The sequence below is a fragment of the Mesoplodon bidens genome, assembly GCF_964165515.1.
Source record: "Mesoplodon bidens genome assembly, chromosome: 15".
NCBI classification, from domain to species: domain Eukaryota; kingdom Metazoa; phylum Chordata; class Mammalia; order Artiodactyla; family Ziphiidae; genus Mesoplodon; species Mesoplodon bidens.
The window spans coordinates 15,559,732-15,574,259 of NC_138171.1; the positions used below are offsets into that span (position 1 = coordinate 15,559,732).

Sequence of the window (14,528 nt, forward strand, 5' to 3'; positions counted from 1 at the left end):
TAGCCACATTTCAAGTACTCAATAGCCACATGTGGCTGGTGCCTACTCTGTTGGATAGAGCAGATACAGAACATATTGACTATGGTAGGGCTAGGTTGGATGGTGTGAGATTAGCTCAGGATCCCAGGATTTGGATTTCAGCTTCATTAACTGTTACTTTGGACTCCAATGGGCTCCAGGGAGGTAGGTCAGACCTTAGTCCATAGGAAGTGTTCCACAGTGGCACTTTATTCTCATCATAAACGCATCTTTTGGGTGAGGTATTAGTTCCAGAAGGCCCTGTATCTTTTATTGTCGTGTAAAATTACCCCCAAACTTAGGGATTTATCACAACGTAAATATCTCACATAGTTTCCATGGGTCAGGAGTTAGCTAGGTGGTTCTGGAGTCTCATGGAATTGTAGTAAAAAATGTTGGCCAGAGCTGCAGTCATCTGAAAGCTTGACTGGGCTGGAGGATCCACTTCCAAGATAGTGCATGTACATGGCAAGTTGGTGCTGGCTGTTGGCAGGAGTCCTCAGTTCCTTGCCATGTGGACCCCCATAGGGCTGATTTGAGTGTCCTCATGACACAGCAGCTGGCTCTTCCCAAAGAGTGATCTAAGAGAGACAGGTGGAAGCTATAATACCTTTTATGGACGAACCTCAGAAGTCACACAGTGTCATTTCTACTAAATCCCATTGATCAAAGGGGTCAACCCTATTCATTGTGAGAGGCAACTACAGAAGGGCAGGAATACCAGGAGGCAAGACTCGTCAGAAGCCACCTTAAAGGCTGGTTCTTACAGCACCACTGCTGGTCAACTCTGGCCAGGGGTTAATTTATGTGGAATGCTAACTCTGAGTGGAGCTTGGTATAATATTATTTCTGAGAATCGGGCAGGGGATGCAAAGTGGTTTTGGACAATACTGGGCCAGTTTTGTTCATGATCCTGCCAATCTTCTGAAGCACCAGGAGCACTGACCCCTGTATGGGGCAGTTCCTTCCTGGGGCAGAGGGAGGCCTACAGGCCAAATGGATTCCCCCTTGCCAATAATTTGCTATGTGGTTTTGGGGAGTGGGATGGTCAGAATTCCAAGATGGCCCCAAAGATTTCTGCCCCCTGGAGTACACAACCTGTCTATTCCCTCCCCTTGAGTATGGGCAGGACCTCTAAATATGATGGATGTCACCCCCATGGTAAGGGCACATTGGGTAGCACAGGTGAAAGGATTTTGCAGATGTCATTAAGGTCCTGAAGTAGTTGGTTTTTGAGTTAGTAAAAAGGGAGATTATCCTGGGTGGGCCAGGCTTAATCAGCTGAAGATATGTATAAGAGGGTCTGGGACCTTCCTGATGAGAGTGATGCCCTCCTGTTGGCCCTGAAGAAGCAAGCTGCCATTGAGTTCTGCAGCTACAAGGACATGGATTTTGCCAACAACCATGTGAGCTTGGAAGAGGGCCCTGTGCCTCGGAGAGACTGCAGCCCTGGCTGACACCTTGATGACAGCCTTGGGAGCCCCTCATCAGAAGACCCAGCCAAACCGTGTGTGGACTCCTGACCCATGGAAACTGTGGGACAGTAAGCCATGTTGTTTCAACCTGCTATGTTTGTGGTAATTAGTTAGGTAACATGGAACACGAATACAGGAAGGTCACTTGCCTCCTCTGGGCCATCAGATTCCTCATCTGTTGGAGGAAAATTGCAGTGTTTGGATCGTCTCTAAAAGTGCCTCTGGAGTAACAATGGCAGCAACTAGCCCATATAAAGTGGTTAACTCTGGGCCACTGTTGAACGTACTTCCCATGTATTATCTTATTCTTCATGACATCTTATGAAACCAGTCCTATTTTCCCCATTTACGGAAGAGGAAGCTGAGGCAGAGAGAGGTTAAGTGCCTTGAACTAGACAAACTCACCCACCTAGTACATACAGCTTGGCTGTCATCTGAAATGTCACTGTTAGCTCTGCATTCCTTCATTTTAAGGTGACTTCTCTGAAAATACATACGAGTCATTAGTGTGAGGAGAAGGGAATTTATGTATATACATATAGTGTAGGTATATACTTTCTCGACTTACAATGAGGCTATGTCCCGATAAACCCATCATACATTGAAAATATTTTAAGTTGAAAATATCATAAGTTGAAAATGCATTTAATCCACCTAACCTACCAAACATCCTAGCTTAGCCTAGCCCAACTTAAATGTACTGAGAACACTTCTATTAGCCTACAGTTGGGCAAACTCATCTAACACAAAGTCTATTTTATAATAAAGTGTTGAATCTCTCATGTAATTTATTGATACTGTATTGAAAGTGAGAAACAGAATGGTTGTCAGTGTATCAGCCGTTCACCCTCTCGATCACGTGGCTGACTGGGAACTGAGGTTCATTGCCGCTGCCCAGCATCCGGAGAGAAAATCTGACTGCATCTTGCCAGCCCGGAAAAATATCCAAATTCAAAATACGGTTTCTACTGAACACGTATTGCTTTTGCACCATCGCAGAGTGAAAAGATCGTAATTTGAACCATGGTAAGTTGGGGACTGTCTGTATATGTATATACCTGGACACAACCAGCCGAGCCCAGGATACTCCCACCCTGGATGAGGTGCTCTTGGTGTACTTATGGACCCCAGCCAGGGTCGGGAGGAGGATGCTTAGAACCAGATGGGGGCTTGGGGATGAGCTTGGCAAAGTGAGGCCCACTTCGATGCCCTATAACCAGAGTGAGTCCATAGAGAACTTGGTCACAAGGATCTGCCTTACCCCCCGCCCCCATCCCTGAACTTTACCTGCCCCTCCCGTCCCCCCAGGAGGCGAACAGCCAGCCGTAACAGGTGTTTACCACTTAACCACAGAAATCATTATTGTAGCACCGCTGCCCGGCTTGCCTTTGTCCCTCGGAGTCTGGAACAGAGCCAGGTCTGCCTGGGGGGGCCTTTTTGGGTGAATATGGTCATGGCTGACAGTTGCAAAACTTAGTATATATCATCTTACTGGTTTCGTTCCCCTTAAAGCTAATTCCTCTCTCCCTTGCCATCTTCACGGTCTGTGCCCACAGCTGTCAGCATCCTCCTCAGGGAGGAGGGGTCTGAGAACTTTACCCACACTGGTTATATAATGACTTTCTACTTGAGGAAACAACTGAAAAGAAACAGAACAGAGAGAGAAACCCAAAGGTCAATGCTTAAACCGGAAGATTAGCTTTTTCCCAGTGGGGTCTCAGGCAGCATGAGAGCTGGTAAATTGGGAGATTTTTGGAACGGAGATTTTGACCTTATTCATAGTGAGAGTACACTATGTACCCTACCCCATCCCCCCACCCCCCGCCCCTTGTAACACACACATTCTACCTACACGTACCAGGGAATTAAGAGTATTAAGTAGAAAGCTAAAAGAATCCCAAGAGCCCCAGACTTAGCATTAAAAGTATAGGATTCAGGGCTTCCCTGGTGGCGCAGTGGTTGAGAGTCCGCCTGCCGATGCAGGGAACACGGGTTCGTGCCCCGGTCCGGGAGGATCCCACATGCCGCGGAGCGGCTGGGCCCGTGAGCCATGGTCGCTGAGCCTGCGCGTCCGGAGCCTGTGCTCCGCAATGGGAGAGGCCACAGCAGTGAGAGGCTCGCGCACCGCAAAAACAAAACCAAACAAAACCAAAAAAACTCAATTCTTGAGAGGAGAACAGTGCCATCTGCTGGTTTCACTTTGCACTTGCAAAATCCAAATACCTGCCAATGCAATGCCATGCAATTTGGTATTTATTGAGCGCCGACTCAGTGTTCAAGGCGTTGTAATGCACCTCCTAAGACACACCAGAATGAGCTCCTTTCCATAGGAAGGTCACAGTCTAGACGGGACAATTGACGCATATATAAAGCCCTTTGATCCAAGGTGGGCAGTACATGGTCCCAGTGGGATTCTATGGGAAAAAGAGGTGGAAAGCCTGGGGCCAGGGCCAGCTTCGTGGGCTTATGACCTTGGCAGTCACACAAGGCCCTGTGCCCTGCCTTGATTTCATGCTCTGCTATCGCTGTCTTGAAATTCTTAATAATTTTTGAACAAGGGGCCATATATTTTCATTTTGCCCTGGGTCCTACAAATTATGTAGCCAGTCTTGCCTTGTGGAAATCTTGAAGAAGTTACTCTGTGAGCTGAGTTTGGAGAACAGGGCAGCAGTGGAGCAGAGGAAGAAACCTATTCTAGCAAAGGGAGGGGGAGAGAGAGGGGAGTTTGCTGTTAGGTGGATTCAGGCTCGCGGCAGGGAAGACGTCCAAGGACAGTCCAGCAGCTGGAACTCAGAAGACAGGCCAGGGTTGGAGCTCTGAGGCCACAGACTTTCAGGTGGGTGCGTAGGTGGAACCAAGTGTCCTGGGGTGCCCTGAGGGGAGTGCAAAAAAAAGACAGAGCTGCATGGCTGGGCCTGGGCTTTCAGGCCAACCTAGGTCCTTGGCTTCTAGGACTCCTGCCTTGTGGAGTGGTAGAGGAAGTTCTTGAGGGCAGGGCTGGAAAGGCCCTTGAGCCCTAACTCCCCGTGTGATGTGCTATGAAGCTCCTCTTAGCCTCTTTACAAGTGGCTTCCTGCTTCAACAGCATCACGGGGCAGCGAGCTCAAACTCTCCTAGGGCAGGCACTCACATCGAGGACATTTCCTATCAATTTGCTCTCTGCGTTCCTCAGCCAGGATCCACTCTCAGGGGCCATGCCAGGCTTTGAACAAGCTTCTCTTTTCCCATCATCATGGGTTTCAGCTTGCTGATGGCAGAGGACAGAACTTAGCCAAGACTTTGGGGAGCCTAAGCGCAAAGCCCATTTCGCCCCCTTGGGAAATGTCAGCTTCTTCTTTTTCACTGGGGTTTCCATGTTCTAAGGGAGAGTGTCACAGGAAATGAACTTAGAGTTTAAAGGAAGACCCAGAGGGGTGAGAGCTCTCAACCCACATTTCAGACCAGTTCTTCCCATTCAGCACCCCCAGGGGCTGGTACAAGTAGCTGGCACCTCTGAGATCTGTCTCATTGTTCCAACAGCCCGAGCCAGGACCCTCCCTGTAGAGCGTGGACTTGGCAGAGGGTGGGAAGGCTGGGCAGGGATGAATTTTGATTTGGTCTCTGGGCTCCAAGCAAAGAAGCTACTTTCTTGGCTGGCTTATCGCCCAGTCGATCCCAGGAGTTCTGCCTGGAGTTGTCCTCGGAAAGTTTTGTTTTGTGTCCTGTGGTTGCCCCTGGGCCTGGGGTGCAACTTTGCTTGAGGTGGAGGGATCGTTAGTAGGGTAACTTATCCCCAGAGGCAACAGGTGGTCCCCAGGGCAGGGACAGGGACTCAGGGATGCTGGCTGCTTCTGAATCCCCATTCCTCCTCCAGAAAGGGTCACAAATGTAAGCTATGTGCTCCATTGCACGTGTGGTCCTTTCCTCTGTGTGTATGGGGGGCGAAGTACACTGGGGCGCCTCCCTCTGTGTGGAGACGGGTCACACAGATCAGAGTCTGCCTCGGATAGGAGTTGATGCTAGTACAGCAGAGCAATCTCTGACCCTCAGGACTGCATTTTACTGGGCCTGTGAGAGAAATGCCTGGGTAGACAGTTAAGATGGCAAGACCTGACCACCACACCAGGGACCTAACCAGCCACCAAAATTGTGACCACCAAACAGCCGCATGGCTACTGTGCCTGGCTCCAGCCATAGGAAGAATAAGGAGGGTTAGGGCTTTGTATTGCAGGGTGAAACCCAGTACTCCAGGGCAGGGCCCCCATGCTCCAGAAGGGACTCAGTGCTCTGAGTGGGATCCAGTGTTCCACGTAAGACCTGGTGCATCAGGGCAAGCAGGCCATGCCTCAGGAGCCCATTGCCCCTTGCCCGGATGTGTAAAACTACGGATTTCCTCTTCTAGGGGCGACACAGCTGCGGGGAGGGGAAATGCTCTAGGCTTGGAATTTCACACACTTTTCAGAGTGTGTGAAACTGTATGCAAGACACATAGAGAGATGGAGAAAGACAAAGATGGAGGGATAGGGATGCACAAATAAGAGAGATTTACAAAGTTACTGAGGGAGAGGGAGTGTGTGATTGATTTAGAGAGTGAACCAGAAACAAAGACAGGGAAAGCCACACTCCTGACTGGACACAAAGGGAGCGTCACTCAGGTCGTGTCTTCCTAGCTGGAAAAGGACGAGTGAGTGACCCGTGTTAGACCCACAGGGACGGGTTTCTAGGGCGAGAGGCTTCTGCTGCTCGGGCTGCAGCCTTCACTTCCGCAGCACAGGGGCAGAGGGCAGGGCCCAGGCCCCAGAAAACCGGCCGGGGGTCAGGCCCAGCGTCCAGGCCGCGCCTCCTACGTCTGGATGAAGAGGTGGAAGTTGGTGCGTGTAAACTCGTGATGGATGCTCTCCAGGAGCGCATCGGCGTCAGCGGCGGGCGCGGAGGCGCCCGGAGGGCCGGACCGCACGCTGTACTCGGGGGTGTAGGTGAAGGAGAAGGCGCTGGGGTAGAAGAGGCCGTCGGCACGCACGAGGCTCACGGGCACGGTGATGGGTGTGCGCAGCCAGCGCCAGTCGCTGCCGAAGGCGGCTACGTCTGGTACCACGCACACCAGGGACCGCGGGCTCCTGGGGGTGGGGCATCGAGGTTAGGGCTGCAGTGATACTGATGGCATGCACGCCCCCACCCCTAACCTGCTCCGTTCCCTGGGACCCATGGGAGTCCCCCCTCCTCATACCTGTACATGGTTTCGGCCTCCACTTCCCCGAACCAAACCTTGAGCCCCGCGTGGAGGTTTTCACCGTGGAGCTCCAGTGTTGCCACATCGCCCCCGCCACTCAGCTGGGGGAGGGTGAGACCAGGGGGTGTGAGCGAAGCGGTGGCCGAGAGCCCGCAGCCCTCCCTCACCTGCACTCCCACCCTCCAGCGCAGTCGGTATCCACGCCCGCCAGCGCCCCCCAGCGCCCGATTCACCTCGAGGGTGCTGATGAGGGGCACCGGAGTGACAGGCTCCCGGGTACACGCCAGGCTGGTGCTGAAGGAGAATTCCACTGACTCGGTGCCGATGATGGTCCAGCAAGAGCTGTCGTTGAGCAGAGCCTTGTTCGCCTCCTTGGGGCAGGGGGAGGCCTGGGGGGAGAGCCGAGGGGATGGGGCAGAAACCGCGGATGGTGGCTGTCAGAGCGTCCATCCAGCGCGGTGCAGAGGCTTCCGCGTTCCTAGCGTTCCGGTCCCCGGCTCTGCGGTTTACCTGCCGTGTGAGCTTGGACAAAACCCTTAAGTTCTCTCTTTAGAGTTAAATCAGCTCGCTGGACTAGCTGGTTTCTAAAGGTGTATTTTCTTAGAATTCTAGAATTCCATTTTTTGAAACATTGTGCAATTCTGTGCCCTAACATTCCAAAATTTACAAATTCTTTGGGAGGGATTATTGCTCAATAATAATGTCATTTTCTACATGTTATGGTTTTCTCTCTTATGATAGTATAATAGTTTATTTATATTTATAGTAATATATTATTACTATGATAATAATAGTAATTTTCCACAATTCTGTCTTAACATTCTACGATTCTAATAGTCTTTGCTCAATAATACTCAATACTATTACTAATTATTATTTTAATTTACATTCTACAATTTTGTTTTTGTTTTTTTGCGGTACGCGCGCCTCCCACTGTTGCGGCCTTTCCCGTTGTGGAGCACAGGCTCCGGACGCACAGGCTCATTGGCCATGGCTCACGGGCCCAGCCGCTCCGCGGCATGTGGGATCCTCCCAGACCGGGGCATGAACCCACGTCCCCTGCATCGGCAGGCGGACTCTCAACCACTGCGCCACCAGGGAAGCCCTATTCTACAATTTTATATCACAACATTCTATGACTTTAATATCCTTTGGGAAGGAGTATCGCTCAACACCATTATCACTATTTTTTCTACATTCTCTGATTCTGTCCCGATAGTCTACGTTTCTAACATTCCACAGGAGGCAGTATTGCTCAGTAAGTAGTAGCCATGATGCTGATGGTGACCTTACATTCTACGTTCTCTGCATTCTGACTTTCTGGGACGCCTTGGTGCTGATGTTCTCTGCTTCTCACCTGAAACTGCACCACCTTCTCTGTGGTGAGACATAAGTAGGTGCCACCCCCTCCTGGAGGACCACCTGGGAACTGGAATGCACACTTGTGCAGCTGGGAGATGGGCTCATCCACGTCGAGGAGTGCACACTGTTTAGCTACTTTGCGGATGATCTACAGCAAAAGGGTGGGAGGAAACGTGGCAGCAAGTTGCCTGGGTGCCCACAGGCTTCCCTTCTCTCTTTCTGCTACTTCGATAGCCAGGCAGGACACTGGCATATTCCCCCCACGCCAGCGCTCGACCTCCATGCAGCCCCACAAAGCACTGAGTATCCCAAGTGAGGAGAGGTGTCATCACGCTTTGGGCTCTCACTCTCCAGCGCTGCACTTGTGGGTCACACCTTCTGTGTGGATCTGGGGGGACCCCTCCAGCTGTGTCTTTCCTTCCCATACCATTGGAGGTAGTGTGATGCCCGTGACTGTGCAGATCAGCTGCACCAGGGAGCCGTAGTGGACATAGCCCTCTCGAGGCGGGAAGTCTCCCTGGGAACAGTGTTCATCAGCTGGGAGTAAAAAGAAGGAGGGTTTCAGGGGTCCCAAGCTTCTGCTCCAAATCCCACCCTTCTTGCCTCTGGCTCCACCTCACATTGCACATGGGTCTTATGGGCAAGGTTGGCACACAGGAAGGCAGCTCAGGCTGAAGATTCTCAGCCTGGAGATGTCATTTGTGGCCATCCTTGCGAATGTCTGCCCCCTGGGGTGGGGGCTGAGTTGAGGGAAGGGGCTGGACACTGGAGTCTGAATAGCTTGGATCAGTCACCAACTCATGGGGACCTTTGGCAAGTCTTTTTGTGTTTCTGAGCCTCTGTTCTATGGGGCAAATTTTACTTTCCTTGAGGAGTTGTGATGAAGATTTAAAAAGGGAATGCGTGTGAAGTGCCCAGCCCCAGGCCTGCTGGTGGGATTACCCAGGTGGAGAGTGAAGGCAGCCCACTGGCGTGCGCTGGCCACGAAGTCCCCATCCTCCACAGAGAGGTAGCGCGTGGAGATCGTCTGGGAGCGCAGGCGGTTGAAGAGGGAGACCTTTGAGCCCGAGGATATGCACACTGTGAGGGGAGGTGGAATCAGTGCCCCTGCCTCGCTTGGTCCCTTGGACTTGCCAGGTAAGTTCCCATCCTCTGTCCCCTGAGCCTGTCTGGCTCAAATTCCCAGACACACTGGGCATTCATATGTCACCGCTATTTATCTAGCACCTGCTGTAATCCTGCTTCTGTACCTTTGTCTGGTTCTTTTTGCTGCCTGGGCATCCTTCAGTTCAATAAATAGAATTTTATCAAGTAGTTACTGAGTGCCTACTTGGTGGCTGGCACTGTGCTGGGTACTGGGTGCCAAAGGGTGAATTAGACCCAGTTTTGCTCTAGAGGAGTTCACAGTCTCAGAGGGGAGACAGGAAATAAACATAAAATTTCAATATGATATAGTGAGGGCTGGCTGGGTTAAGGAGGGCTTCCTGGAGGAGGTTATACTCTCAGCTGGGAAGCATGAAGTAGGTAGGAGTTGCTCAGGGGGATGCATAAGCAAAGGCTGCGTGGTGTGAAACAGCAGCATATTTCTAGGGCTTGACGTTGATCTCTTCCAGCCTTTTAACACAGGCTCAGAGCAGCCACTTTGTTTTCTAATTGGATTTTGACCACCTGGGGAGAAAGCACTGGGTCATCTCCCTCTCTTGCCTCACAGTGCTAGGCATACTGTTGGTGCGCAATGTATACTTAACCCAAGTTCCTATCCATTGCATAATGATGACAGCTAATGCATATTGTGTTTCAGGTACTGTTTTAAATGCTTAAAATGTGTTAGTCCTTTTGCTTCTCTTAACAACCCTCTGAGGTAGATAATATTGTCTCTACTCAAGAGAACAACTCCCTCTAGATCACACAGCTAGCCAGTGGCAGAGCCAGGATTGAAACCCAGGCTGCCTGGCTCCAGAATCTGCACTCAAAGCCATCACACTATACCACTTTACCCCTCCCTGGCCCTTTCCTGACACCAGGGGCCAGCCAGAGCACTGCCTGGATCTGAGACATTTTTCAAGGTTTTTAACAGACAGTAAGGTGTAGGGGTGGGAGCTGGGCTTCACAGTCACATTGACTCAAGTTCAAACCCTGGGTGGGCCATTTTCTAGCTGGGCAAACTTAGGCAAGTCACCTGTAAGGTGACAGGCCCAAATATTTCTTTTCCTCCTTCCTTCCTTCCTCCCTCTCTGTCTCTCTCTCTTTCTTTCTTTCTTCCTTTCTTTTCTGGCCACGCTGCATGGCATGTGGGATCTTAGTTCCCTGACCAGGGATTGTACCCACGTGCCCTGCAGTGGAAGCACAGAGTTTTAACCACTGGACCGTCAGGGAAGTCCCAGGCCCAGATATTTCTTAAATGAATGGATGAATGTTCCAAACCTCATTTTCCTCATCTACGACTCACCTTACAAGGATGAGCATCAAACAGGGTGATGTATGTATATACCTGCCAAGAAAGTCCCCCATCACCTACTTCTCCCTTCCATCTTCCAGCGAGGGTAGCAGTGATGTTGTCATTGTCATTCAGGCTTTGTTTACTCGTATTTTCAAAGCCATCAGCCCTGGGATTTGTCACTTGGCATCCAGGGCAGTACTCATCTCAAACTGTCTCTTTGATCAGCTTTGTGTGTCTCTCTCCTCTGCTAGGCTGTCCGTTCCTCCAGAACAGATACTTGCATATACATCAGGCACTGGATAAATATTTTTAACTGAATTTCCCCTGCCTTTTCATTATCCCTTTTTTTTTTTTTTTTTTTTTTTTGCAGTACGCGGGCCTCTCACTGTTGTGGCCTCTCCCGTTGCGGAGCACAGGCTCCGGACACGCAGGCTCAGTGGCCATGGCTCACGGGCCCAGCCGCTCCGCGGCATATGGGATCTTCCCAGACCGGGGCACGAACCCGTGTCCGTGGCATCGGCAGGTGGACTCTCAACCACTGCGCCACCAGGGAAGCCCTCATTATCACTTTTAATCTATCTTTAGCTCAGCACCTGACGGCCATTTTGGGGACCCCCCAACCTGAAGTCGGCCTTTGTCTCCTTTCCTCTGCTCTTGCCTCTCCAACTTCTCCCGTTCCCCGACCTAAGCCACACCTACTTACCCAGACCCCGCCCCCTTCCGACTCAAACTCCACCTCTCCCACTCTGACCCCACCCCTACAATCCAGGCATCTCCCCCTCCCCCCTCCCAAACCTAGCAGCTTCCAGACCAGGGGCACCTCCCCGCCCCGCCCAGCGGCCAGGCTCCACCCCGCTCACGGTCGGTGTTTTTCAGCGACTGCTTCTTCTGCGAGGGCTTGGAGATGACCTTGATGAGGCGGCTGTGGAAAGTGCCCAGCTCCCGCCCCCCTCGGAGCACTAGCCGCAGCACCAGCCGGAAGTGCTTCCTCTTGTCTGCGTCCGAGATGTACAGGGTCTTGGCGCAACCGAATTCCTACAGGGTTGGCGGAGATGGGGTTGTCTCACCCCAGCCCTCAGTCCCTGGATGAACTGACTTTCCCCAGTTATCTGACGTCCGCCCCGTCGGACGTGACATGAAGCTGCACGTCCAAGCTCTTGGGCTCACTCTCAAGGCAGAACCCCGGTCTCTCGGCATCCCCACCTATCTTTTGGCTTCTGCAGGGGAGTAAACGAGCCCCCCTGCACCAAAGAGAGAGGCAAGGATGGGAGCAAGAATCGAACCCCCTTCCCATGCGCTCTCACCCTGGAGTCCGGCTGCTCTTCGAAATTCAACTTCTGCGTCTCGGCAGCGCTGCCGGACGCGCCGTCCAGTCCCATGTAACCGCAGACGATGGGCCCGGTCTCCCCTGCCTGGTGGGCTGGAAAGGGACGCGAGCGGGGTCTGGAAGGACTCAAGTGCCAGGCAAGCTCAGTTCTCGCCGCCAGAGGGCGCGTTGAGACTGCGACTGAGAACCGCCCCGCTCCCGAGCCCTACTGAGGGTCCCCTTACAGAGGGAGGCGCCCGGCATCCCTGGAGTCCGCCCTCACCTTGGCCCTGCACTGGCTTCACCCTCCATCCGGGACCTGCGAGGTAGACACAGGGTGGGGGGCAGAAGAACCTGCGGAGACATGTAAGCGCTGGACTCGTGTATCCATCTCCACTTGACTGTCCTGTAGGCGTCTCAAAGGTAGCAAAGACTCGACAGAATCCTTGATTCCCCCCCCACACACCTTTCTCACCGCTCTCTCCAGGCTTCTCCATGACTGTGAACCCCATTAACACTCGAATCTTTCTTTCTTTCACATTCCTCATTCAATCCATCCGTAAGTCCTATCCACTACCTTTAAAACATATCCAGAATCCACTGACTTCTCACCACCTCCACCTTAGTCCCTACTGCCATTACTTTTTGCCTGGACCTCTGCATCAGCCTTCCAACTGGTCTCTCTGCTTCCACTCCTACCCGCTTCAACCTGTATTTCACACAGCAGCCAGATGTGTTTAAAAAAATTTTTTTTTAGAGTATGTTACTCATCTTCTTAAAATCCTCCAGTGGTTTAAATTCAAAGTCCTCACATGATCTGGCCCCTGCTTACATCTCCAACTTTACTTCCTGCAATGCCCACCTCTTTCTCTAATCCCAGCCACTCTGACTTCTTTTGTCCTGGAGCAGGCCAAGCTAGTACTGTGTCAAGGTCTTTGTGTTTTCTGTTCCTTCTAATTGGAACACGCTTCCCCGTGATCTTCTCATGTCTGGCTCCATTTTCACATTCAAGTCTTAGTTCAGATGTCACCTCCTTAAAGGGTCTTTCTACCACCTTGACCTTGCTAGCTAAAGTACATGCCCCCTCCTCAGTTTCTATCACCTTACCTCGTTCTGTGTCCCTTCTAGCTCTCATCACAATCTGGAAGCCTCTTGTTTACTGATTTGTGAGGAGTTTATTGTCTGTCTCTCCCACACTAGAGTGAAGATGCCAGGAGGGCAGGGACCATAGCTGTCTTGTTCAACTGTATGCCCGGTGCCCAGCAGTGCCAGAGAGCCTGACACATGATAAGCACTCAGTAGGTAGTTGTGGAATGAAGGAATGAATGAATGGGTGAATGAGTGAGTGAATGGGGACTAGAGATTCACAGGGAGGTTCTGCTATAAACCAAAGTGAGGGCTGATGGTGGCTGAAGGAAAAGGCCCCTGATTGGCCAATAGCTGAGCCCTGAGTCCTCTCCAGGTTCTAAAAGACACTAAAAAGGGAGGGGCACATAGGGCAAAAGGTCGGGTCGCAGGGACCTTGGAGGGCCACTGAGGGACCTACCGCTTCTCATTTCCATATGATTTCTGGGCCACCTTGGCGTGCAGGATCCGCACCGTCTGCTCGCACTGTTGCTGTAGGCACTGGCGCACACCTTCCCTCAGGACCGCGGCGGGCTCTGGGGGTGACCTGGGAGTGGGGACAGACCGGCCGCCCGCAGCAGGGAGCGTCAAGGGGCGAGGTGGCATAGCGCCCGAAGGGGGCAGGTGGAATGCAATGAATGGGAGGAAGGGACCTTTCTAGGTCTGCCCCCTAGGGGGTCAAAGAGAAGAAGCCTTAGGCAAGGGAGGGGACTTGGGTGCAAGCTCTGGGCTAAATATTTGGGTTGCGTGGTGCTCACTGAGGTCTGCCTGGAGCCCACCCGGGACCACCCAGGCGCCATTCCGCAGGTCTGGCTCCATGCCCATTGCAGCCTGGAGTACTGGGGAGAGGCCCCAGAGGCACAAAGGCCCCGCTTGTGCCGGTCTTGTGATGGAGGCAGAGTTTGTGAGGGCGCCTGGCTTCCCTGCACCCTGGGGGGACCCACCTCGGTGCAGTCGAGATGGGGGGGAGCTTTTGCTGGACCCCTGGACCAGAGTGTTCTCCTGCCTACCTGCGGATGCCTGGGAAAATGGACGGGCCCCCAAACGGTGTGCCCGGGATCCGGGGGAATATTTTCATCTTTTCCAGGTTAAAGCAACACTCTCAGCCCCCTTTCTCCCAAGAGAAGGCGCCTGTTGCTGTCTTAGCTTTCCTTCTCCTGATTACAGGGCCTCCATCGGCCCTGTGGAGTGGGCCAGTTAGAGCCTAGGGGCCTGGTGGCGTCTCTGCCTGGGAGTTTTGATGGGTGAGGGTGATGGACCCAAGACCTAAGTAATTGCAGAGACCGTGGAAAGGCGTCGGTGATGGCGGAATTTGAGGGACTACCAGGTGGGACCTGGGAAGAGCAATGAACCCTGAGGCTGTCCATCTGAACCCTTTACCCTCTTCGCAGGATCGGAGTGCGGGACCTCTCCCCACCCCTGGAGGGGACAGCGGGGGATAAGAACAGGGCCGCGCCCTCGGAAGCGGAGCCAAACAGCCGGCGGCCGAGCCAGGCCCCGCTCCGCCCCTTGGGGCTCTCCCCGGGGAAGGGCCTCGGAGGCTTCCAACGCATTCCAGCTGCGGAGAGCGTAGCCGCCCAGCCTCCAACTGTA

General features: G+C 52.6%; 1 protein-coding gene across 1 annotated transcript; it reads right to left on the minus strand.

Moving 5' to 3' along the window:
- Nucleotides 1-3,621: 3,621 nt before the first annotated feature.
- On the minus strand, nucleotides 3,622-14,505 carry RBPJL (recombination signal binding protein for immunoglobulin kappa J region like). Its single transcript, XM_081257189.1, has 11 exons — nucleotides 14,316-14,505; nucleotides 13,357-13,482; nucleotides 12,094-12,164; nucleotides 11,809-11,924; nucleotides 11,365-11,539; nucleotides 9,007-9,144; nucleotides 8,492-8,601; nucleotides 8,060-8,212; nucleotides 6,936-7,091; nucleotides 6,700-6,803; nucleotides 3,622-6,589 (listed from the first exon to the last, which is right to left on the minus strand). Exons 1-11 carry the CDS (start codon nucleotides 14,486-14,488, stop codon nucleotides 6,316-6,318), a joined length of 1,596 nt encoding a protein of 531 aa, XP_081113315.1. The 5' UTR covers nucleotides 14,489-14,505; the 3' UTR covers nucleotides 3,622-6,315.
- Nucleotides 14,506-14,528: the final 23 nt, after the last annotated feature.

What these genes read in the sequence shown, in the direction of transcription:
- RBPJL (XM_081257189.1), bottom strand. Translation starts at nt 14,488, where the DNA reads ATGCGTTGGAAGCCTCCGAGGCCCTTCCCCGGGGAGAGCCCCAAGGGG. An exon ending in AAGAGCAGCCGGACTCCAGG is followed by an intron (nt 11,540 to 11,808) that starts GTGAGAGCGCAT and finishes CCAACCCTGTAG; the next exon opens with GAATTCGGTTGCGCCAAGAC. An exon ending in GAGGCCGAAACCATGTACAG is followed by an intron (nt 6,590 to 6,699) that starts GTATGAGGAGGG and finishes CCCCACCCCCAG; the next exon opens with GAGCCCGCGGTCCCTGGTGT.